Source organism: Rhinatrema bivittatum, unplaced genomic scaffold (assembly GCF_901001135.1).
Source record: "Rhinatrema bivittatum unplaced genomic scaffold, aRhiBiv1.1, whole genome shotgun sequence".
In the NCBI taxonomy this organism is placed as follows: Eukaryota; Metazoa; Chordata; class Amphibia; order Gymnophiona; family Rhinatrematidae; genus Rhinatrema; species Rhinatrema bivittatum.
In genome coordinates this window covers 73,330-99,620 of record NW_021820718.1, presented here as the reverse complement: position 1 = coordinate 99,620, position 26,291 = coordinate 73,330, and the positions used below count along the sequence as shown (strand labels likewise).

The 26,291-nt window shown below is 48.3% G+C and overlaps 1 protein-coding gene across 2 annotated transcripts in view; it reads left to right on the top strand.

Moving 5' to 3' along the window:
- LOC115082010 (transforming acidic coiled-coil-containing protein 2-like) overlaps positions 1-26,291 on the top strand; it is a 193,583-nt gene that overhangs the window by 127,806 nt on the left and 39,486 nt on the right. For both annotated transcript variants that reach the window (XM_029586271.1, XM_029586270.1), the window contains exons 11-12: positions 20,687-20,833; positions 21,181-21,257. In XM_029586271.1, coding sequence (XP_029442131.1) covers positions 20,687-20,833; positions 21,181-21,257 — 224 coding nt within the window. The remainder of the gene's footprint in view (positions 1-20,686; positions 20,834-21,180; positions 21,258-26,291) is intronic.

The window sequence follows — 26,291 nt, the reverse complement described above, 5'->3', positions numbered from 1 at the left end:
CCAAGCCGAGGTAAAATCAGTCGTGGATGCTTGAAAACAGCGTCAGGAGCTCCCTCAAACCCTGTCCTAGGCCCTGTTTATGGTACTCCAGGCCTCCCAGCTGCCTCCCTCCCTGCCCTTCTGCCCTCCACCTGCCTCCGGGGAGGGGCTGGCCCAGGCTGCAGCCTCCTCGCTCTCTTATTTATCTCAGCTCCTTGCTCGTCCAGGGTGAGTCAGAATTCACTTTGCACAATAATTCTCCTCTCTTCTTGTTTTTCTCGCTCTGTAAGGAGGAGTTAGAGTTTGCTGCAATGAGGATGGAGGCACTGAGGCTAGCCAATGACATTTCTGCCTCCTCCCACGACTCCTCAGACGCACAGGTATCCCCAGGTGTCCCAACCCTGCCTGCAGTGGACTGTGCACCCTGCACGTGTGTGTGAGACACCGAGAGAGAGACAGAGGCGCTGCCAGTGTGCACGGGTGTGTGTGAGAGAGAGAGACGGAGACCGAGGCACTATGTGTGTGCATGTGTGAGGGACATAGAGAGAGAGAGATAGAGGTGCTGCTTGTATGCATGTGTGTGTGAGATACAGAGAGAGAGAGAGACAGAGGCACTGCCTGTGTGTAGATGTGTGAGTGACAGTTACTGCCTATATGCATGTGCACATGTGTGGCACAGGCAGAGAGACACACAAGAGGTGCTGCTTGTGTGCACATGTATGTGAGACAGATGGAGAGAGAGAGACACTGTGTGCATGTGTGTGTGTGGCACAGACAGAGAGAGAGACACACAGAGGTGCTGTTTGTGTGCATATGTATGTGAGACAGATGGCAAGAGAGAGAGACACTGCCTGTGTGCACGTGTGTGGCACAGACAGAGAGACACACACAGAGGTGCTGTTTGCGTACATATGTATGTGAGACAGATGGAGAGAGAGAGAGACACTGTGTGCATGTGTGTGTGTGGCACAGACAGAGAGAGAGACACACAGAGGTGCTGTTTGCGTACATATGTATGTGAGACAGATGGAGAGAGAGAGAGACACTGTGTGCATGTGTGTGTGTGGCACAGGCAGAGAGACACACACAGAGGTGCTGCTTGTGTGCATATGTATGTGAGACAGATGGAGAGAGAGACACTGTGTGTGTGCATGTACGTGTGTGGCACAGGCAGAGAGAGACACACACAGAGGTGCTGCTTGTGTGCATATGTATGTGAGACAGTTGGAGAGAGAGAGACACTGTGTGCATGTATGTGTGTGACACAGGCAGAGAGACACACACAGAGGTGCTGTTTGTGTGCATATGTATGTGAGACAGTTGGAGAGAGAGAGACACTGTGTGCATGTATGTGTGTGGCACAGACAGAGAGAGATACACACAGAGGTGCTGTTTGCGTGCATATGTTTGTGAGACAGATGGAGAGAGAGACACTGCCTGTGTGCACGTGTGTGGCACAGGCAGAGAGACACACACAGAGGTGCTGCTTGTGTGCATATGTATGTGAGACAGTTGGAGAGAGAGAGACACTGTGTGCATGTACGTGTGTGGCACAGGCAGAGAGAGACACACACAGAGGTGCTGCTTGTGTGCATATGTATGTGAGACAGTTGGAGAGAGAGAGACACTGTGTGCATGTACGTGTGTGGCACAGGCAGAGAGAGACACACAGAGGTGCTGCTTGTGTGCATATGTATGTGAGACAGATGGAGAGAGAGACACTGTGTGTGTGCATGTACGTGTGTGGCACAGGCAGAGAGAGACACACACACAGAGGTGCTGCTTGTGTGCATATGTATGTGAGACAGTTGGAGAGAGAGAGACACTGTGTGCATGTATGTGTGTGGCACAGGCAGAGAGACACACACACAGGTGCTGCTTGTGTGCATATGTATGTGAGACAGTTGGAGAGAGAGAGAGACACTGTGTGCATGTACGTGTGTGGCACAGACAGAGAGAGACACACACAGAGGTGCTGCCTATTTGTCTCACACAAACATGCTGAGGTCCTCTTTGTGTGCACAGGTGTGTGGTGCACTGACTTAGGATAGCTGTCTCTGCTCTTTTGCTCTTCTTTGCCTTCTAACAATGGAATGACTTGTGCCTATGACCCCAGTGTGCTGTGTGCCCTGCACTTTAACCACGTTACCCCCCTGCTCGGATGGTAAAAGTGCATGTTCCAGGGAGGACTGTGATCAGAGGAGCGTGCTGCAGTGCCTGCACTGCATCACGTGGCAGAGTACCCGGCTGCAGGGCCAGTGGCACTGTATCCCATGGCTCAGCATCAGACTGCAGTGCCAGCACTATATTACGTGGCAGTGCCAGGAGCACTAGATAACGTGGCGGAGCACCAGGCTGCAGTGTGCAGGAGATGCAAGCCGTGGGCCTGAATAGTGTCCTGACTCCCTCACATCTGCAAACAGTAATGCGTGTGCCAGCTGAAATGCACGCAGTGTAATGCATGGACCTGCTGTAACCTGTGCCCACGCTGTAATGCCTGCATGAACTTACAGACTTTTCTTATTCTGCCTTTTCCCAAGAATGGCCTGAAGGAGGAGTAAAACAAGTTTAAATCAATGATAGCATTTGAAACAATTTTACAGGGAACCCAGTGGTGAACAACCTGGGGGTGGAGGGTCCTGGTAGGGAGGGCCCGAGCTTTTTTTTCCTGAAGATGAGGGAATGGCTCATGTGGTGCCTTGTTCCAGATTTCCGGTGCCTAAGAGCTGAAAGCAGAAAGTCTTGTACAGGACAGCATGGCAGAGGAAAGGGAGCCATTTTGGAGGCCCAGAGTGCAGGAGGAGAGGTACTCGGGGCCTTGGAGACGAGGCACAGCGTTCTAAACTTGATCCTGCTTTTGACTGGGAGCTGGTGCAGTATTGGTTTTATGAGGTCACTTCTCGCGGCAGTGCTTTGCAGGCGCTGGAGGTGCTTCAGACTGCATTGCGAGATCCCGTTGAACAGAGAGTTACTGGCTGTGAATTCAGCTGCTGATTAACGCATGCATTGCTGTAGCAAGATTTTGTTTGTTGAGATAGTTGTGGAGTTGGCGAGTCTGGCGCAGATGCGTAAAGGAAATCTCACCACCTGAGTGAAATGAGTGTCCATTGGGAGGTACCTGAATGTAACAAGCCTTGAGCATCCAATGAAAAGTTGTGAGCTGAATAAATAAGACTTGAACCTGTAGGTTCCATACTGATCCTTCTGAATGTAAGGGGGTACCTGACAGGGACAGTCGCAAGCGTACGGGATGACCTTGGCGTGCTAAGCCAGAGGAGTTTGTCAAGAAGGGGGTGTTTAGTGTGCCCTAGGGCCTCAGCCTGGGCCCAGACCTTCAGGGCCGAGCCGAGGGGTGACAGGTGGGCCCTGCGTGGCTGACGGGCTGACCCTCTGCCAGGCCTGCAAGCTCCCAAGGCCAACATCCAAGGATGTTGGAAGGGGAATGGTCCTCCTCCTCTGCACATTGACGTCGGTGCAGGCCGGACAGCGGCCTGCACCGACGTCAATGTGCAGAGGAAGCAGGACTGGCCTGAGACGCAGGCCCGATGTAGGCAGCGGCTCCAGCCGCTGCAGGAGGCCCCGGGGGCGGCTCCTGCCGCCAATACAGCCCGGGGATGTGGCCTTAGCACCGCGAAGAAGCTGATGACGTCGGGGGCGATCCTAGCCCCGAAGGAAGGCCGCGGCGCCGACCATGTAGCAGAAGAGGATCCAGAGCGGCCTCCGGGCCGTGAAGCAGGACAGCCCGCGGCACCAGCCGCGCCGAAGGCCCGACGGCGGCATCCTGCCACGTCAGGTGAAGAAACAGGGTGGAAAGGTGAGTTTGCTCATGGGGAAACCCGTGGGCAATACGGTTCATAACAGAGTTCTGATTTAGAGGGACTTAATTTCACTTTGTGGTTGCTAAGTCATTGGGCAACTTCTGAAAGACAATTATTCACACCGGGATGCTGACAAGATTTGTTCGGGCCACATCTCAATCACGAAACACTGGAGCAGAAGAGATAAGACGGTCTGTCACTTGAGTTAAGTGACATTCTCTTGAAAGACAAACTATTTCTTACTCGTCTTTTAACTTCTTAATGGACTACCTTATATGGATGAGCTATGATTATACATTTATGACGCATTAGTCTCCTGGAATAGAGTGCAGTTGACCTCTGTGGAGAATAAAGGTCATATCAAATATTTCTAAGTAACATCGTAGATTTTTCTGCTAACTTTTAGGGTGAATTCTACTTTGGATCGCAAATACATGTCATGCGGGCTTGAAGGACTCAATGAGATTGGGTGTTTGTAAATGTTGAAATTGATCGGGAAGAGGAACATAAGAACATAAGAAATTGCCATTCTGGGTCAGACCAAGGGTCCATCAAGCCCAGCATCCTGTTTCCAACAGTGGTCAATCCAGGCCATAAGTACCTGGCAAGTACCCAAACATTAGATAAATCACAAGTTACTGTTCCTTATTAATTACCGAAATAGCAATTTATGGATTTATCCTCTAGGAACTTATCCAAACCTTTTTTAAACCCAGTTACACAAACTGCACTAACCACATCCTCTGGCAACAAATTCCAGAGCTTAATTGTGCATTGAGTGAAAAAGAATTTTCTCTGATTAGTTTTAAATGTGCCCCATGCTAATTTCATGGAGTGCCCCCTAGTCCTTCTATTATCCGAAAGTGTAAACCGATTCACATCTACCCGTTCTAGACCTCTCATGATTTTAAACACCTCTATCATATCCCCCCTCAGCCGTCTCTTCTCCAAGCTGAAAGGTCCTAACCTCTTTAGTCTTTCCTCATAGGGGAGCTGTTCCATTCCCCTTATCATTTTGGTTGCCCTTCTCTGTACCTTCTCCATCGCAATTATATCTTTTTTGAGATGCGGCGACCAGAATTGTACACAGTATTCAAGGTGCGGTCTCACCATGGAGCGATACAGAGGCATTATGACATTTTCCGTTTTATTCACCATTCCTTTTCTAATAATTCCCAACATTCTGTTTGCTTTTTTGACTGCTGCAGCACACTGTACCAACGATTTCAATGTGTTATCCACTATGACACCTAGATCTCTTTCTTGGGTTGTAGCACCTAATATGGAACCTAACTTCGTGTAACTGTAGCATGGGTTATTTTTCCCTATATGCATCACCTTGCACTTATCCACATTAAATTTCGTCTGCCATTTGGATGCCCAATTTTCCAGTCTTGCAAGGTCCTCCTGCAATTTATCACAATCCACTTGTGATTTAACTACTCTGAATAATTTTGTGTCATCTGCAAATTTGATAACCTCACTCATCGTATTCCTTTCCAGATCATTTATAAATATATTGAAAAGCACCGGTCCAAGTACAGATCCCTGAGGCACTTCACTGTTTACCCTTTTCCACTGAGAAAATTGTCCATTTAATCCTACTCTCTGTTTCCTGTCTTTTAACCAGTTTGTAATCCACGAAAGGACATCGCCTCCTATTCCATGACCTTTTAGTTTTCTTAGAAGCCTCTCATGAGGGACTTTGTCAAACGCCTTCTGAAAATCCAAGTATACTATATCTACCAGTTCACCTTTATCCACATGTTTATTAACTCCTTCAAAAAAGTGAAGCAGATTTGTGAGGCAAGACTTGCCCTGGGTAAAGCCATGCTGACTTTGTTCCATTAAACCATGTCTTTCTATATGTTCTGTGATTTTGATCTTTAGTACAATTTCCGCTATTTTTCCTGGTACTGAAGTCAAACTCACTGGTCTATAGTTTCCCAGATCGCCCCTGGAGTCCTTTTTAAATTTTGGTGTTACATTGACCACCCTCCAGTTTTCAGGTAGAATGGATAAATTTAATGATAGGACTGAGCCATGAACCATTCCACAAATGAGATATGCTGTAATTTTGTGAGGATCTTTTGGGCAGTTCTTCCCTCCTGCCAGCAGAGGGCTGCGGTGGTCCTCTTTGTCACTCTGGTTGGTCCTTCCAGCTCTGTGTTCCACACTTCCTGCTGGCAGCCATGTTATTCCTGTTTGCACCTTATTTTCTTAGCTCACAGTTTGCATTCTTCATGGTCGTAGTCTCCGTCTTCATGGACCTAGACTCAGTCCTGTGTTTCAAGTTCCTGTTCCCTGTACATATAGAAACATAGAAACATAGAAGTGACGGCAGAAGAAGACCAAACGGCCCATCCAGTCTGCCCAGCAAGCTTCACACATTTTTTTCTCATACTTATCTGTTTCTCTTAGCTCTTTGGTTCTATTTCCCTTCCACCCCCACCATTAATGTAGAGAGCAGTGATGGAGCTGCATCCAAGTGAAATATCTAGCTTGATTAGTTAGGGGTAGTAACCGCTGCAATAAGCAAGCTACACCCATGCTTATTTGTTTTACCCAGACTATGTTATTCAGCCCTTATTGGTTGTTTTTCTTCTCCCCTGCCGGGGAGAAGAAAAGCAGGGAGCTATGCTGGATATGCGTGAAGTATCAGTTTTTCTTCTCCCCTGCCGTTGAAGCAGAGAGCTATGCTGGATATGCGTGAAGCATCAGTTTTTCTTTTCCCCTGCTGTTGAAGCAGAGAGCTATGCTGGAAATGCGTGATGTATCCGTCTTTCTCCCATACTGTTGAAGCAGAGAGCCATGCTGGATATGCATCGAAAGTGAAGTATCAGGCACATTTGGTTTGGGGTATTAACTGCCGTAACAAGCCAGCTACTCCCCGCTTTGTGAGTGCAAATCCTTTTTTCTTCTCCCCTGCCGTTGAAGCAGGGAGCTTTGCTGGATATGCGTGAAGTATCAGTTTTTAGGATCAGTCGAGACTGCTGGGTTGTGTCTCCCTTCCAGCAGATGGAGTCAGAGACAAAAGCTGAAAGGCACCCCTCTTACACTGGTGTACCACCTGCGATCCTCCAGTATTTTCTCTGACTCCAGCAGAGGAGGTCGAGCATTCCCTGCGGTCCTGATCCTAGCATATTTTCTTCATAGTTTTCAGAGTTGTTTACTCTCCCTTGTTTGTTCTGGCACCTTGGCTCCATCAGGTTTGTTTAAAGCAAAAAAAAAAAAAAAATCTTTAGTTTCTTTTTCAGTCAGTGCAGTCTGTCTTATCCTCCCGAGGCGTCTGCAGCCTTGGTAGAGGTACGACTGAGGCTGGACATCCCGATAGCCACATCCCCGGAGGTGCGCTCTAATCTGGTGAGTGGGGTGATTAACCGATGGGCCGGTCCCTCCCCCCTGCGGCCCGAGAAGTGACATTCCTCGGGGGCCGTGTTCTGTTCCCAGAGCTCCGGAAGGCCGAATTTCGGCAGTACATATTGGGGGAGTTTTTTATGCTTACTGGGGCTTTTTTTCACAGCCGGGCTGTTTTTTGAATTGCCAGGATGCCGCGAGGACTTTCTTGTTCCACGTGTAGGGACTCGGGGCTGCGGCTTTCATGTGACGGGGTGTGCGCACGCTGCCTCCCGGGGGAGGGAAGGCCTGTCCGGGGAGGATTCGGGTGCGATTTTGGCTTGAACTTCCACGCGGCGATCCCGATCGCTGTCGACCCCGTCCCTGGCTGCTGCGGGAATGGCGGCCATTTTGTCGGGCCCGCACTCTACTGCAGGGGGAAGGGAGTCTCCTCCTTCTCCACTTTTTCCTCCCAGCTTAAGCCCGGTTCGGCCGCGCGGTCCGAGGCCCGCCCCTCCTCCGAATCCAGCCCCCTCCCCTACGGAGCCCTTAAAGGACAGGTGCCATTTTCTTCTAAATTTATTTTATTAATGCATAAAGCTTTTTTAGAGGCTGAGGCACAGCTTCAGGATACTGAGCCTTCACCAGCAAAAGTCGCCAGACGTGCTGCGGCTCCAAATGTCCCTTCGGCCCCTGCGGGGGTTCCAGATCCTGGTCCTGTGGATCCTTCCTGGGACCCGCTCCTCCTGGATTCAAACGGGGATGTTGATGAGTCCACCCCGGTAGAGGGAGACGATCCCCGTGTTTTCCGATTGTTCAGGCGGGAGGAGCTGGATCCTTTGATCCCTCATGTCCTAGCGGAGCTGGACATTGAGACCTTGCATCCCAGCATGGAGCCTGTCAAGGGGAATCCGGTCCTCTCGGGGCTGGCGCCCCTCCCAAAAACCTTTCCCTTTCACCCAATGCTCATGCAGCTTGTCACCCGGGAGTGGGAATCTCCTGAGGCGACCCTGCGTGAGGGGAGGGCGATGGAGGAATTTTACCCCTTACCCGATGAGGCCTTGGACATTCTCAGAATTCCCAAGGTGGACGCGTCTGTCTCCGCTGTCACTAAGCAGACAACCATTCCCGTGACTGGGGTGACTGCTCTTAAAGATTTGCAGGATTGGAGACTTGAGGTCCTTCTCAAACGGATCTTTGAGGTTTCAGCACTGTGTGTTCGGGCGGCTGTCTGCAGTAGCCTAATGCAGAGGGCAACCCTGGGATGGGTACCACAAATGCTCATCTCTCAGGAGTTGCCTCCGGAGGAGGCAACTCCAGGCGAATAGGATGGAATCCGCGGTGGCTTACAATGCGGATGCTTTATATGATTTGCTCTGGGCTTCTTCGCGCAATATGGCTATGGCAGTCTCTGCCAGGAGGCTTCTTTGGCTTCGTAATTGGTCGGCGGACGTTTCTTCTAAAAACCAGTTGGGCAACCTTCCCTTTAAAGGGAAATTGTTGTTTGGGGATGAGCTGGAAGCCCTCATCAAGTCTCTGGGAGAGAACAAGGTGTATAAGTTGCCGGAGGATAAGCCCCGGTCTTCCAGATCGTTTGGTTCGGCGCAGTCCCAGTTTCGGGGACAGCGCAGATTTCGGCAGGCTAGGGTTCCCGCCTTTCCAGCCCGGCAACAGACTCAGAGATCTCAGTCTTGGCCTTTTTCCTTTCGTGGCCGCCGGCCCTTCCATGAAGGGGGTTCTCAAGGGGCCGCAGGGGGCAAGCCGGCCCAATAAAGGTGTGCTGACCCTCTCCCCATTCCAGTGGTGGGCGGCCGCCTCTCACTCTTTCTCGAGGAGTGGGTCAAGATTACGTCAGACCAGTGGGTCCTCAGTACAATAGAAAACGGCTACGAGTTGGATTTTGCCCGCCTGTTACAGGATCTGTTCCTGGTATCACCCTGGGGTCTCAAGCCAAGCGGGAGGTGGTAAGTCAAACCCTGGATCGGTTGAAATCCCTGGGAGCCATAGTGCCGGTTCCTCTGGAGGAGCGCGGGTCCGGCAGGTACTCCATCTAGTTTGTGGTCCCAAAGAAGGAGGGAACATTTCGTCCGATTTTGGACCTGAAACAGGTCGACCGGGTTCTTCGGGTACCTCGGTTCCACATGGAGACTCTCTGCTCGGTCATTGCGGCCGTCCACTCAGGAGAATATTTGGCCTCTTTGGACCTAACAGAGGCATATCTTCACATAGGGATCCGCGAGTGTCATCAGAGATTCCTCCAGTTCATGGTTTTGGGGGAACATTATCAGTTCCAAGCGCTCCCGTTTGGGTTGGCGACGGTTCCGCGAGTATTCACCAAGGTGATGGTGGTGGTAGCAGCAGCCCTCAGGCGGGGGGGGGGGATCTTAGTCCACCCCTATCTGGATGACTGGCTCATACGGGCAAAATCGGAACACCTCTGTCGGATGGCGGTCCGAAGGGTTTTGCTTCGACTCCAATCTCTTGGTGGGGTGGTCAACTTTGCCAAGAGCCAGTTCAGGTTCTGAACTTCTTAGGCGCATGGTTCGATACATTGGTAGGCAAGGTCTTCCTCATCCAGGAGAGGATGCTCAAGTTTTGGGCGCAAATATGTCAGCTCTTGTCATTACCTCTTCCCCTAGTGTGGGATTATTTGCAAGTACTTGGTTCCATGGCGTCTACTCTGGAGTTGGTTCCCTGGGCGTTTGTGCATATGAGACCTTTGCAGAGAGCGTTGCTTTCTCGTTGGGACCTGAAGTCGGAGGAGTTCCAGCTGCAGTTGCCCCTCTTGGAACCCGCCAGGTCCAGTCTCGATTGGTGGTTGATTCCGACCCACTTGCAACGGGGAATGGACCTGGAGGAACCACAGTGGTGATCATGACAACGGATGCTAGCCTCTCCGGCTGTGGAGCGGTCTGCCAGTCGAGCGCCGCTCAGGGCCGATGGACGAGTTATCAGGCGACATGGTCCATCAATCAGTTGGAAACCAGGGCGGTGCGCCTTGCATTATGCGTCTTTCTCCCTCTCGTCTGTCAGCAGTCAGTACGGATATTGTCAGACAACGTGACAACCGTAGCCTACATCAACCGTCAGGGAAGGGGTGGATGCCCTCGTCCTTCCGTAACCTCGCGATGTTCTGTTATACATGTTTCCCCCCTGGCCACTAGAGGGCAAGGTCTTGCGTTGGATAGAAGCTCACGCAGGGTCAGTCATTCTCGTGGCTCTGGAGTGGCCCCGATGGCCGTGGTTTGTAGATCTGATCAACTTGGCAATTGACGGTCGGATGCATCTCAACCATCTCCCGAATGTTCTTCGGCAAGGTCCAGTATTTTTCAATCAAGCTTATTGCTTTTGTCTAGCGGCCTGGCTTATGAGAGGAGACAGTTGAGAAAGAGGGGATATTCTGATCCGGTTATCTCTACCCTCTTACAAGCGAGGAAGTCTTCTACGTCACTTACCTATGTTTGGGTCCGGAGGGTGTTCGACTCCTGGTGCTGCTGGTTGCGTGTGTCCCCATGTCGAGCCTCGGTGGCTCAGATTCTGGCCTTTTTGCAGGCTGGCCTAAAGAAAGGATTGGCTTGCAGTTCTCTCCAGGTGCAGGTCGTGGCCTTAGGGTGTCTGCAGGGCAAGGTTAACGGTTTTTCCCTGGCAGCTCATCCGGACGTGTCCCGTTTTTTGAAGGGGACTAAACACTTGAATCCTCCGGTCACAAAGTTTGCCCTTCGTGGAGTTTAAATTTGGTTCTCCATGGCTTATGTGGTCTTCCATTTGAGCCTCTCAAGCGGGCCACATTGAAGGACCTGACTCTCAAGACGGTTTTCCTGGTGGCGATCACCTCTGCAAGGCGGGTCTCGGAGCTTCAAGCTTTGTCGTGTCAAGAGCCATATCTCCATATTTAGGATTCCAGGGTTTCTCTATGGATGGTGCCCTCTTTCCTACCGAAGGTAGTGTCCGGTTTTCATTTGAATCAGACGGTAGAGTTGCCTGCCTTTCCAAATTTGGATCCTTGTTCTCCTTCGGATAGGGATCTGCATAAATTGGATGTCCGGCGGATTCTTCTTCGCTATCTGGAGGTGACCAACGCTTTTCGGTTGTCTGATCATTTGTTTGTCTTATGGAGTGGTCCTAAGAAGGGTCAAAAGACGTCCAAAGCTACTGTTGCTAGGTGGTTGAAGGAGGCCATTACTTCCGCTTACGTCTGTATGGGCCACGCTGTTTCGGACGGTTTGAAGGCGCATTCCACCAGATCTCAGGCGGCTTCTTGGGCGGAGAGTCAATTTGTCTCGCCGCAGGAGATCTGTAGAGCAGCCACTTGGAAACCGTTGCATATCCTTTCTACATCGCCTAGTAGTTAGGTGATTAACACATTTTAATGAAAATAAAGATAAAGATAAACCAGGCCACGCTCTGTGGGGTTTATTTTTCTAGACTTCAACCCTTGCCTGTCCATGTTTTCGTTATAGCAAAAGAATCATGTGAGAATAATAAGAATAATTCTGCTGCTGGGAGCCTCGGCTTTGGATTTCAGTTTATTAGGAAACCAGGAGGCTTGATCTATGAATTTTGCTTTGTGAGCAATGCAGCTGCTGTTTGCCTTGTCAGTCCCCTCGCCCAGCTGTGAATTGTTCTGTAAGAGCTGCCACTCATCCATCTGGATTTGTTAGACAGTTTGGGGAATGTAGGCCGCGCTTTGTGAGAAGGGTGGAAACTAAGGCAAATTGTTTTGCTTGTCATGCTCCAACTCCAATCCTTGCCTCGGTGAATCCGGCTCTAGCAGTTTCAGCAGTTCCACTTTTGGGCCCTTCCAGCGGTTCTAACGCCGTTCCGGCAAAGCGCCGGTGAATCTGACTCTGCTCCAACAGTTCTAGCTGCTGCTCCTGTGCCGGTGAATCGTGCAGATCCTGGGGAAGCCCTAGCAGACATCCTCTGGGATCTACGTTTAGCTGTACTGAAGGAACTCGCCCCAGCCACCGTATCATTGCCTCCAGCCCACCTTTCAGCCAGCTCTGGCACCACAGATTCCAATTTTGTTTGCTCCAGGATCCCGTCCCTGGAAAATCTGGATCCGGCTAATTCTGTAACTCCAATTCCCGTATCAAAGAATTTGGCTTTGGCTGTCTTAGCAGCTCCAGTTCCTGTATCAAGGAATCCGGCTCCAGTTATTGTCTCGGCAGCTCCAGTTCTTTTACTAGAGAATCCATTCCCAGTCGTCATTTCAGAGACGCCAGTTCCTGGAGAATTCAGTTACAGTAATCTACGTATACACACTGCAGTGCCTGTACTTGCTGTAATATGTATACTTGCTTGTAGCTGCTGTAATCTGTGTACATGTAGTAATGACTGTTCCTGCGGCACTTTGTGCGTTCAATGTAACAGCATCACTTGCAGTAATGTGAAAATCTTCAGAGGGGTAGCCGTGTTAGTCTGCTGTAGCGAAAATGACAGAGGCAAGTGCCACCTTACAGACTAATCAGTTTACTGAGGCGACCAGAGTGCCACCGGCCTCTATCATTTTTACAGTGAAGTGTATACCTTGTTTAATTTTTGTATAGGGCTGTAATGCCTGAACCTTTAGTAATATGTGTTTCTGCAATCATTTATGTACAAGCTGTGATGCTTGTATTTGCAGTAATGCGTGTACCCAGCGTAAGGTGCGTTCCCGCACTGATATGTGTGCACAATGGAATGCGTGCAATGTCAGTAATACGGTTCCTGCAGTAATCTGTGTATACACACTGCAATGCCTGTACTTGCTGTAATGTGTATACTTGCTTGTAGCTGCTGTAATCTGTGTAGATGTAGTAATGCCTGTTCCTGCAGCACTTTGTGTGTTCAGTGTAATAGCATTACTTGCAGTAATGTGAAAGTCTTCAGAGGGGTAGCCGTGTTAGTCTGCTGTAGCGAAAATGACAGAGGCAAGTGCCACCTTACAGACTAATCAGTTTACTGAGGCGACCAGAGTGCCACCGGCCTCTATCATTTTTACAGTGAAGTGTATACTTTGTTTAATTTTTGTATAGGGCTGTAATGCCTGAACATTTAGTAATATGTGTTTCTGCAATCATTTACGTACAAGCTGTAATGCTTGTATTTGCAGTAATGCGTATACCCAGCGTAAGGTGTGTTCCCGCACTGATATGTGTGCACAATGGAATGCGTGCAATGTCAGTAATACGTTTCCTGCAGTAATCTGTGTATACACACTGCAATGTCTGTACTTGCTGTAAATCGTGCACCTGCTGTAATGTGTTCCTGTAGTAATCTATATATTACACCTGTACTTGTATTAATGCCTGCATTTGTTAATAATTTGTGTGCACCCTGTAATGCCTGTACGTGTAGTAATCTGTGTACTTAATGTAATTTATGTGTACACTGTAATGCCTGTATGTGTAGTAATCTGTGCACCTGCTGTAATTTGTGTGCACACTGTAATGCCTGTATGTGTAGTAATCTGTATGCTTGCTGTAATTTGTGTGTATGCTGTAATGCCTCTGTGCAGTAATCTGTGCACTTGCTGTAATTTGTGGGTATGCTGTAATGCCTCTGTGCAGTAATCTGTGCCCTTGCTGTAATTTGTGTGTACGCTGTAATGTCTCTATGCAGTAATCTGTGTTCCTGCTGTAATTTGTCCATACGCTGTAATGCCTGTATGTGTAATAATGTGTGCTCCTGCTGTAATTTGTGTGTACGCTATAATGCCTCTGTGCAGTAATGTGTGTTCCTGCTGTAATTTGTGTGTACGCTGTAATGCCTGTACGTGCAGTATTGTGTGTTCCTGCTGTAATTTGTGTGTACGCTCTAATGCCTGTACGTGCAGTAATGTGTGTTCCTGCTGTAATTTGTGTGTACGCTGTAATGCCTGTACGTGCAGTAATGTGTGTTCCTGCTGTAATTTGTGTGTACGCTGTAAGGCCTGTACGTGCAGTAATGTGTGTTCCTCCTGTAATTTGTGTGTACGCTGTAAGGCCTGTATGTGCAGTAATGTGTGTTCCTGCTGTAATTTGTGTGTACACTGTAAGGCCTGTACGTGCAGTATTGTGTGTTCTTGCTGTAATTTGTGTGTACGCTGTAATGCCTGTACGTTCAGTAATGTGTGTTCCTGCTGTAATTTGTGTGTACGCTGTAATGCCTGTACGTGCAGTAATGTGTGTTCCTGCTGTAATTTGTGTGTACGCTGTAATGCCTGTACGTGCAGGATTGTGTGTTCCTGCTGTAATTTGTGTGTACGCTGTAACGTCTGTACGTGCAGTAATGTGTGTTCCTGCTGTAATTTGTGTGTACGCTGTAAGGCCTGTACGTGCAGTAATGTGTGTTCCTGCTGTAACTTGTGTGTACCCTGTAAGGCCTGTACGTGCAGGATTGTGTGTTCCTGCTGTAACTTGTGTGTACTCTGTAAGGCCTGTACGTGCAGTAATGTGTGTTCCTGCTGTAACTTGTGTGTACGCTGTAAGGCCTGTACGTGCAGTAATGTGTGTTCCTCCTGTAATTTGTGTGTACGCTGTAAGGCCTGTATGTGCAGTAATGTGTGTTCCTGCTGTAATTTGTGTGTACACTGTAAGGCCTGTACGTGCAGTATTGTGTGTTCTTGCTGTAATTTGTGTGTACGCTGTAATGCCTGTACGTTCAGTAATGTGTGTTCCTGCTGTAATTTGTGTGTACGCTGTAATGCCTGTACGTGCAGTAATGTGTGTTCCTGCTGTAATTTGTGTGTACGCTGTAATGCCTGTACGTGCAGGATTGTGTGTTCCTGCTGTAATTTGTGTGTACGCTGTAACGTCTGTACGTGCAGTAATGTGTGTTCCTGCTGTAATTTGTGTGTACGCTGTAAGGCCTGTACGTGCAGTAATGTGTGTTCCTGCTGTAACTTGTGTGTACCCTGTAAGGCCTGTACGTGCAGGATTGTGTGTTCCTGCTGTAACTTGTGTGTACTCTGTAAGGCCTGTACGTGCAGTAATGTGTGTTCCTGCTGTAACTTGTGTGTACTCTGTAAGGCCTGTACGTGCAGTAATGAGTGTTCCTGCTGTAATTTGTGTGTACTCTGTAAGGCCTGTACGTGCAGTAATGTGTGTTCCTGCTGTAACCTGTGTGTACTCTGTAAGGCCTGTACGTGCAGTAATGTGTGTTCCTGCTGTAATTTGTGTGTACTCTGTAAGGCCTGTACGTGCTCTAATGTGTGCACCTGCAGTAAAGTGCATTCTTGCAGTACAATGTGTGTACATACTATAGTGCCTGACCACACAGTACTGTGTCTATGCTTCCCATTCTCTTCCAGTCTCATCCTTAGGTGTTCTGAGCCTCTTCTTGTAGTGCTGGATTTCCTCCTCACCCGTCCCTTTCAAATAGACACGAGGAGGTCAAAGATCTGTAAAGCAAAGCAGCTGGGTATTTTACCCTCCCTCGACTGAACCCCACCATTTCAGCAGCTGTGTGTATTAGGATCCAGTGCGTAACTCCATGGCCAGGCCCCTATTACCCTCGGGCGCTGCGGGTAGTGTACATTATCAGACTATAGTGTATTGTGTGCAAGCTATAAGGCAGGGAGCAGCATACGACACATTGAAGGTAAAGCCAGATTGTATGCAAGTAAAGAGCTGTAGTAAAACAACGTGTGCACTCGTACAGGAAGCACAGAAAGGCCTTCCGGGGCCGGAGTTGGGATTCCCATTTTAACAGGTGTGTGTGCAAATGACGTCGCACAAGTTCCATCTTTCAAAGAGCAGGCACAGCTGCACGCGTACTCTGCAGACTGATGCGCCTAGGCGGAGCGACTGAACATGAATCTCATGGCGCCCAGTTCTCAGTCACCCACGCACACGGGTCTGAAACTTCTGGCCCGAGAGAACGCGCGTATCTTTGTAATGCAGAAAAACCGCTTTCTTTACGCTGTGCAGATATTTTACTCTCAGTCTACGGTCCCACACGGAACACGTCCCCCCCCAGGAACACCTCCTCATAGCGCGGCTGCCGGTTCACTCATTGATGAACTTTATTGATGGGGGGGAGAGAGCAAGTTTCAGACAAGCAATCCATGAGCACAAATCATGGTTTTCCCGACTGGCACTGCAAGGCACAGTTGGTGAGGCACTTATTAACCGAGTGACACTGCAGGGTAATATAGTGAATGGATAGCACGTGTTAACAGAGTGACACTGCAGGGTAATATAGTGAATGGATAGCACGTCTTAACAAAGTGACACTGCAGGGTAATATAGTGACTGGATAGCACGTGTTAACAGAGTGACACTGCAGGGTAATAAAGTGACTGGATAGCACGTGTTAACAGAGTGACACTGCAGGGTAATATAGTGACTGGATAGCACGTGTTAACAGAGTGACACTGCAGGGTAATATAGTGAATGGATAGCATGTCTTAACAAAGTGACACTGCAGGGTAATATAGTGACTGGATAGCACGTGTTAACAGAGTGACACTGCAGAGTAATAAAGTGACTGGATAGCACGTGTTAACAGAGTGACACTGCAGGGTAATATAGTGATTGGATAGCACGTGTTAACAGAGTGACACTGCAGGGTAATGTAGAGACTGGATAGCACGTGTAAACAGAGTGACACTGCAGGGTAATATAGTGACTGGATAGCAGGTGTTAACAGAGTGACACTGCAGGGTAATGTAGTGACTGGATAGCACGTGTAAACAGAGTGACACTGCAGGGTAATGTAGTGACTGGATAGCATGTGTAAACAGAGTGACACTGCAGGGTAATGTAGTGACTGGATAGCACGTGTAAACAGAGTGACACTGCAGGGTAATATAGTGACTGGATAGCACGTGTTAACAGAGTGACACTGCAGAGTAATAAAGTGACTGGATAGCACGTGTAAACAGAGTGACACTGCAGGGTAATATAGTGATTGGATAGCACGTGTTAACAGAGTGACACTGCAGGGTAATGTAGAGACTGGATAGCACGTGTAAACAGAGTGACACTGCAGGGTAATATAGTGACTGGATAGCAGGTGTTAACAGAGTGACACTGCAGGGTAATGTAGTGACTGGATAGCACGTGTAAACAGAGTGACACTGCAGGGTAATGTAGTGACTGGATAGCATGTGTAAACAGAGTGACACTGCAGGGTAATGTAGTGACTGGATAGCACGTGTAAACAGAGTGACACTGCAGGGTAATATAGTGACTGGATAGCAGGTGTTAACAGAGTGACACTGCAGGGTAATATAGGGACTGGATGGCACGTGTTAACAGAGTGACACTGCAGGGTAATATAGGGACTGGATGGCACGTGTTAGCAGAGTGACACTGCAGGGTAATATAGGGACTGGATAGCACGTGTAAACAGAGTGACACTGCAGGGTAATTTAGTGACTGGATAGCACGTGTAAACAGAGTGACACTGCAGGGTAATATAGTGACTGGATAGCAGGTGTTAACAGAGTGACACTGCAGGATAATATAGGGACTGGATGGCACGTGTTAACAGAGTGACACTGCAGGGTAATATAGATAGCACATGTTAACCGAGTGACACTGCAGGGCAATGTAGTGACTGGATAGCACATGTTAACAGAGTGACACTGCAGGGCAATATAGTGACTGGATAGCACGTGTTAACAGAGTGACACTGCAGGGTAATATAGTGACTGGATAGCACACAGGGTTTGCTGCCTGTGTGTAACACTGCCAGGTCTGATGCTGCCATGGCACAGACAGGCTTATAGTACAGGGTATGGAGCCAGTGTGGTACATAATAACAGGGTAACGCCGCAGGGTCTGGCACTGACGTGATGTATACTAACAGGGTAACACCGCAGGGCCTGGCCCTGACGCGCTATATACTAACATGGTAACGCCACAGGGCCTGGTGCTGACGCGCTATATACTAACATGGTAACACCGCAGGGCCTGGCCCTGACACGCTATATACTAACAGGATAACGCCGCAGGGCCTGGCGCTGACGCGCTGTATACTAACAGGGTAACGCCGCAGGGCTTGGCGCTGACGTGCTGTATACTAACAGGGTAACGCCGCAGGGCCTGGCGCTGACGTGCTGTATACTAACAGGATAACGCCGCAGGGCCTAGCACTGACGCGCTGTATACTAACAGGGTAACGCCGCAGGGCTTGGCGCTGACGTGCTGTATACTAACAGGGTAACGCCGCAGGGCTTGGCGATGATGTGCTGTATACTAACAGGGTAACGCTGCAGGGCTTGGCGCTGACGTGCTGTATACTAACGGTAAAATTGCAGATTCCGGTTCTGACGTTCTATATACTAACAGTAACATTACAGGTTTTGGTGCTGATGTGCTGTAGTGTATACTAGCAGGGTAACGCTGCAGGGTCTGGCGCTGATGTGCTATATACTAACAGGATAACACTGAAGGGTCTGGAGCTGACGTGCCGTATACTAACAGGATAGCACTGAAGGGTCTGGAGCTGATGTGCTGTATACTAACAGGATAACACTGAAGGGTCTGGAGCTGATGTGCTATATACTAACAGGATAACACTGAAGGGTCTGGTTCTGATGTGCTGTATACTAACAGGATAGCACTGAAGGGTCTGGAGCTGATGTGCTATATACTAACAGGATAACACTGAAGGGTCTGGAGTTGATGTGCTATATACTAACAGGATAACACTGAAGGGTCTGGAGCTGATGTGCTATATACTAACAGGATAACACTGCAGGGTCTGGAGCTGATGTGCTGTATACTAACAGGATAACACTGCAGGATCTGGAGCTGATGTGCTATATACTAACAGGATAACACTGAAGGGTCTGGTTCTGATGTGCTGTATACAAACAGGATAACACTGCAGGGTCTGGAGCTGATGTGCTGTGAAGGGTCTGGAGCTGATGTGCTATATACTAACAGGATAACACTGAAGGGTCTGGAGTTGATGTGCTATATACTAACAGGATAACACTGCAGGGGCTGGTTCTGATGTGCTATATACTAACAGGATAACACTGAAGGGTCTGGAGCTGATGTGCTATATACTAACAGGATAACACTGCAGGGTCTGGAGCTGATGTGCTGTATACTAACAGGATAACACTGCAGGGGCTGGTTCTGATGTGCTAAATACTAACAGGATAACACTGAAGGGTCTGGAGCTGATGTGCTATATACTAACAGGATAACACTGCAGGGTCTGGAGCTGATGTGCTGTATACTAACAGGATAGCACTGAAGGGTCTGGAGCTGATGTGCTATATACTAACAGGATAACACTGAAGGGTCTGGAGCTGATGTGCTATATACTAACAGGATAGCACTGAAGGGTCTGGAGCTGATGTGCTATATACTAACAGGATAACACTGCAGGGTCTGGAGCTGACGTGCTGTATACTAACAGGATAGCACTGAAGGGTCTGGAGCTGATGTGCTGTATACTAACAGGATAGCACTGAAGGGTCTGGAGCTGATGTGCTATATACTAACAGGATAACACTGCAGGGTCTGGAGCTGATGTGCTGTATACTAACAGGATAGCACTGAAGGGTCTGGAGCTGATGTGCTATATACTAACAGGATAACACTGCAGGGTCTGGAGCTGATGTGCTGTATACTAACAGGATAACACTGCAGGGTCTGGAGCTGATGTGCTGTATACTAACAGGATAACACTGCAGGGTCTGGAGCTGATGTGCTGTATACTAACAGGATAGCACTGAAGGGTCTGGAGCTGATGTGCTGTATACTAACAGGATAACACTGAAGGGTCTGGAGCTGATGTGCTATATACTAACAGGATAGCACTGAAGGGTCTGGAGCTGACGTGCTATATACTAACAGGATAACACTGCAGGGTCTGGAGCTGACGTGCTGTATACTAACAGGATAGCACTGAAGGGTCTGGAGCTGATGTGCTGTATACTAACAGGGTAACACTGCAGGTTCTGGAGCTGATGTGCTGTATACTAACAGGATAGCACTGAAGGGTCTGGAGCTGATGTGCTATATACTAACAGGATAACACTGAAGGGTCTGGAGCTGATGTGCTATATACTAACAGGATAGCACTGAAGGGTCTGGAGCTGACGTGCTATATACTAACAGGATAACACTGCAGGGTCTGGAGCTGACGTGCTGTATACTAACAGGATAGCACTGAAGGGTCTGGAGCTGATGTGCTATATACTAACAGGATAACACTGCAGGGTCTGGAGCTGATGTGCTGTATACTAACAGGATAACACTGAAGGGTCTGGAGCTGATGTGCTGTATACTAACAGGATAACACTGAATGGTCTGGAGCTGATGTGCTGTATACTAACAGGATAGCACTGAAGGGTCTGGAGCTGATGTGCTATATACTAACAGGATAACACTGCAGGTTCTGGTTCTGATGTACTATATACTAACTTGGTAATACTGAAGGGTCACCGTGGCGCATACTAACAGGGTGACACTGCTGGATGTGGTGCCAGGATAATGCTTACCAGACGCTGTGTAATATACTAACTCAGCATATTTTTGGTACATTCCAGTCATGTTCACATTGTTTTTTGATATGGTGCAGGAGTTTAATGCCCCTTTCTACTTTTTCTCCTTTTCTTCTCCCAGCGAGAGGCCCTGGCAGCTGTGGCAGAGATGCCCCTTTCTCATACAACATTGTACCCCCAGGGAGTTGCTATGGAGACGGGTGGCACCGGATTCCTCCCATACCAACAGCAGGACTTGGACCAGACACTGCAAGTGGCTCAGGAAGAGGTGAGCTGGAGGGCACAGAGAGACCCAAATGCAGGACGAGGAGGCAGAGGCTTGGCTGAAGGGATTGGAGGGGCTAGAGAGACTCAGGTGAAGAGCAAGGATGGAGAGACCTGGAGGAAGGAATGGAATGGGATGGAGAGACCTGGAGGAAGGAATTGAATGGGATGGAGAAACCTGGTTGTAGGATTGGATAGGATGGAAAGACCTGATGAAATACTTTGGAGAGATCCGGGAATGGGAAGGGAGTGGGATGGAGAAATACGGATGCAGCGATTGGAGGGGAGGAGAGTTTGGAGTTCGGGAAGTGTCTGGTTTTGCTTCATATTTTGTCCTTTCTCCTTCCTCAGATTTCCGCCAAGGAGCAGGAGGTCTCAGAGTGGAAGGAGAAATATGAAGAGAGTCACAGGGAAGTGGTAGAGATGAGGTGAGTACGCCGGGCTGGGTGGGCCCTGTGTGTGTCTATAGAGTAAGACGTCTTACAGTCACCACTGACCCCTCATTTCCAGCGCGGGTTCGGCCTGTCTGATCTCATTAGATGGGAGGAAAGGATTGTCTGTAAGGTGCCTACGTTGCAAAATGTGTTCAAAAGGTGAATCTCCCCTTTCCCTGCTCTCATGTCCCCACCCCCCCTCGCCCCCAACCAGGTAAATATGCCCATCCTGCTTACACCAGAAGGAGTGAGCCACTTCACTCTCAACCCATGAATAAATGCATGCCCTTTGTGGGGACATGTCCTCACTACGGGGGATGAGCTTACTAGCCATATATGTGTGATATGGGATGTGCTTTTAATGAGGGATATGTCCTCAGTACAGGGGGGATGTGCCTAGAGTGTGTATATATGCACTGTGTGAGGATGTGCTTTTACTGTATTTGTTTATTTATTTATTTTTGGTTTTTATATATCGGAAGTTCCTGTATAGTATACATATCACTCCGGTTTACAAGTAACAGAGATAACTATCGCCTGCATGGCGGTTTACATGGAACATATCGAACATTAAACTATTATAAAGCAGAATACAACTTGAAATCAACTTAAAAAAACAGAGATGGAGCAAATAGGGATGTGTATAAGTACTCATACATGCTTGATAAGGGTATGTGCTTTTACTGCAGGGGATATGTCCTCAGTACAGGGGGCATGTGCCTAGAGTGTGTATATATGCTTTGTGTAAGGATGTACTTTTACTGTAGGGATGTGCATAAGTACTCATACTTGCTTGATAAGGGTATGTGCTTTTACTGCAGGGGATATGTCCTCAGTACAGGGGGCATGTGCCTAGAGTGTGTATATATGCTCTGTGTGAGGATGTGCTTTTACTGTAGGGATGTGCATAAGTACTCATACATGCTTGACAAGGGTATGTGCTTTTAATGAGGGATATGTCCTCAGTACAGGGGGCATGTGCCTAGAGTGTGTATATATGCTTTGTGTGAGGATGTGCTTTTACTGCAGGGATGTGCATAAGTACTCATACATGCTTGATAAGGGTATGTGCTTTTACTGCAGGGGATATGTCCTCAATACAGGGGGGATGTACCTAGAGTGTGTATATATGCTTTGTGTGAGGATGTGCTTTTACTGTAGGGATGTGCATAAGTACTCATACATGCTTGATAAGGGTATGTGCTTTTACTGCAGGGGATATGTCCTCAATACAGGGGGGATGTACCTAGAGTGTGTATATATGCTTTGTGAGAGGATGTGCTTTTATTGTAGGGATGTGTATAAGTACTCATACATGCTTGATAAGGATATATGCTTTTACTGCAGGGGATATGTCCTCAGTACAGGGGGGATGTGCCTAGTGTATGTATATATGCTTTGTGTGAGGATGTGCTTTTACTGCAGGAATGTGTAAAAGTACTCATACATGCTTGATAAGGGTATGTGCTTTTACTGCAGGGGATATGTCCTCAGTACAGGGGGCATGTGCCTAGAGTGTGTATATATGCTTTGTGTGAGGATGTGCTTTTACTGCAGGGATGTGTATAAGTACTCATACATGCTTGATAAGGGTATGTGCTTTTACTGCAGGGGATATGTCCTCAGTACAGGGGGGATGTGCCTAGAGTGTGTATATATGCTTTGGTGTATATATGCTTTGTGTGAGGATGTGCTTTTATTGTAGGGATGTGCATAAGTACTCATATATGCTTGATAAGGGTATGTGCTTTTACTGCAGGGGATATGTCCTCAGTACAGGGGGGATGTGCCTAGATTGTGTATATATGCTTTGTGTGAGGATGTGTTTTTACTGTAGGGATGTGTATAAGTGCTCATATATGCTTGATAAGGGTATGTGCTTTTACTGCAGGGGATTTGTCCTCAGTATAGGGGGGATGTGCCTAGTGTGTGTATATATGCTTTGTGTGAGGATGTGTTTTTACTGTAGGGATGTGCATAAGTACTCATATATGCTTGATAAGGGTATGTGCTTTTACTGCAGGGGATATGTCCTCAGTACAGGGGGGATGTGCCTAGATTGTGTATATATGCTTTGTGTGAGGATGTGTTTTTACTGTAGGGATGTGTATAAGTACTCATATATGCTTGATAGGGTATGTGCTTTTACTGCAGGGGATATGTCCTCAGTACAGGGGGGATGTGCCTAGATTGTGTATATATGCTTTGTGTGAGGATGTGTTTTTACTGTAGGGATGTGTATAAGTACTCATACATGCTTGATAAGGGTATGTGCTTTTACTGCAGGGGATATGTCCTCAGTACAGGGGGGATGTGCCTAGAGTGTGTATATATGCTTTGGTGTATATATGCTTTGTGTGAGGATGTGCTTTTATTGTAGGGATGTGCATAAGTACTCATATATGCTTGATAAGGGTATGTGCTTTTACTGCAGGGGATTTGTCCTCAGTATAGGGGGGATGTGCCTAGTGTGTGTATATATGCTTTGTGTGAGGATGTGTTTTTACTGTAGGGATGTGTATAAGTACTCATATATGCTTGATAGGGTATGTGCTTTTACTGCAGGGGATATGTCCTTAGTACAGAAGGGATGTGAATAAGTACACATGCACATTTGATATGGGCAAATGCTTTTCTCCGAGGACAAGCAGGATGGTAGACCTCACATATGGGTGATATCAGATGGAGCCCCGATGCAGAAAACCTAGGTCAGAGTTTCTAGAACTTTCACCAGACACACTGAGCATGCCCAGCCTGCCCATCCTCATCAGTCTCTTCTTTTCTGCAGAGCTGTAAGCCTCACGGTCTGATTGAGCTCACTTTGGCTGTTTATGGCTTAGTGGAAAACTTCTTTTTTCATCGCGGTTTTTCACGGTTTTCGGTTTCATTCCATCATTCCGGTGCCTCTCAGTAGTGTCCTAGTCATGGTTTTCGGCGTTTCTGGTAAGTTTCCTTTCACGGTCGATTCCCCTCGCAGCAGTGGAGGCTCAGTGCTCACCGGCCATCGATGGTTGCCGCCATCATTTAGTGTCTACTGCCCCTTTTTGTTCTGTCATGGCCATGTCCAGTTTTCGTCGCTGCCCCCAGTGCCTGAGGACCATGTCCAATACAGATCCACATGATTATATATGTCCTCTGCCTAGGGGCATCGCATGACATCCATTGATGTCGCTTGTGCACCCAAATGACCCTGAAGGGACATCTGCTTCAACTTGACAATATAGATCAGCTCTTCGGGCAGAGAAAGTCCGAGCCATCAGCATTGGCAACATCGGCATTGATGGACCTTGGAGCCGCACCAATGGACACTTCGCCATTAACCTCAGCTGGACCGTTGGTTCTGTCTATCTTCTCCGGGCCAAGGACGCTGGGTTTATCATCTTCGGCCTTAGCACTGGGGAAATACCAGGCTGAGCATCGAGAGAAGCTTAGAAACGTTGGCACCAGACTTTCTCGATGCAGGGTGCCGGGCATGGGATGCACCAGCGTTTGCCATGATACCCTTGAAGTGACACCACGGTGATAAGGGCTCACCCTCTATCAGTGCCAGGGGTTCGCAACGGTCTCCACCGGTCCTGGTGCCGGTCACCGATCCATCTCACAGGTCCAAAGAACATCTGGCCACCCCTCCTTCCTCCCAGTTAGTGTTTGAGGAGGAGCTGGAGTGTCGAGTCCAGCTGGCCATGGATCAGGCACTGCAGGTCATCGGGCCTGTGGCACCGGAGCTGGTGCTACCCGTCATCCTACTGCTGCTGGAGAAACTCAACGTGCCCATTGGTGCCTTACCAACCCAGCTGGTGCCGGTTTCCGGGATGGCATCAGTGCCTGCTGGGGCAGCGAGGCCTCCACCTACCAGTATGGTGGTTGTTGTCGGTTCCTCCGAGGAGGAAGCTCCACCAAGGCTGGCAGAGATGCCGAGGCCTGTAGTCCTCCGTCCAGTTCTACCAGTGCCTGCACCTCTGGACGAAGGCCAAGCACCTAGGCCCTATCTCCTGTAGCATATAGTGAGGATGAGGGTCCCTATGTACCAACAGAGTCCTCCGAGGGCTCTGATAGTCTCTTGTCAGACCCTTCTCCTCCAGATGAGCGAAGGAAGTTCCCTCCTGAGGATTTGACCTTCACAGAGTTTGTGAGGGTGATGGCCAAGACCATCATAAGAACATAAAACAGGCCATACTGGGTCAGACGTCCATCAAGCCCAGAATCCTGTTTCCAACAGTGGCCAATCCAGGTCATAAGAACCTGACAAGTACCCGAAAACTAAGTCTATTCCATGTAACCATTGCTAATGGCAGTGGCTATTCTCTAAGTGAACTTAATAGCAGGTAATGGACTTCTCCTCCAAGAACTTATCCAATCCTTTTTTAAACCCAGCTACACTAACTGCACTGACCACATCCTCTGGCAACAAATTCCAGAGCTTAATTGTGCGTTGAGTAAAAAAGAACTTTCTCCGATTAGTTTTAAATGTGCCCCATGCTAACTTCATGGAGTGTCCCCTAGTCCTTCTGTTATCTGAAAGAGTAAATAACCAATTCACATTTACCCATTCTAGACCTCTCATGACCTTAAACACCTCTATCATATCCCCCCTCAGTCGTCTCTTCTCCAAGCTGAAAAGTCCTAACCTCTTTGGTCTTTCCTCATAGGGGAGCTGTTCCATCCCCTTTATCATTTTGGTCGCCCTTCTCTGTACCTTCTCCATCGCAATTATATCTTTTTTGAGATGCGGCGACCAGAATTGTACACAGTACTCAAGGTGCGGTCTCACCATGGAGCGATACAGAGGCATTATGACATTTTCCGTTTTATTCACCATTCCCTTTCTAATAATTCCCAACATTCTGTTTGCTTTTTTGACTGCCGCAGCACACTGTACCGACAATTTCAATGTGTTATCCACTATGACACCTAGATCTCTTTCTTGGGTGGTAGCACCTAAGATGGAACCCAACATCGTGTAATTATAGCATGGGTTATTTTTCCCTATATGCATCACCTTGCACTTATCCACATTAAATTTCATCT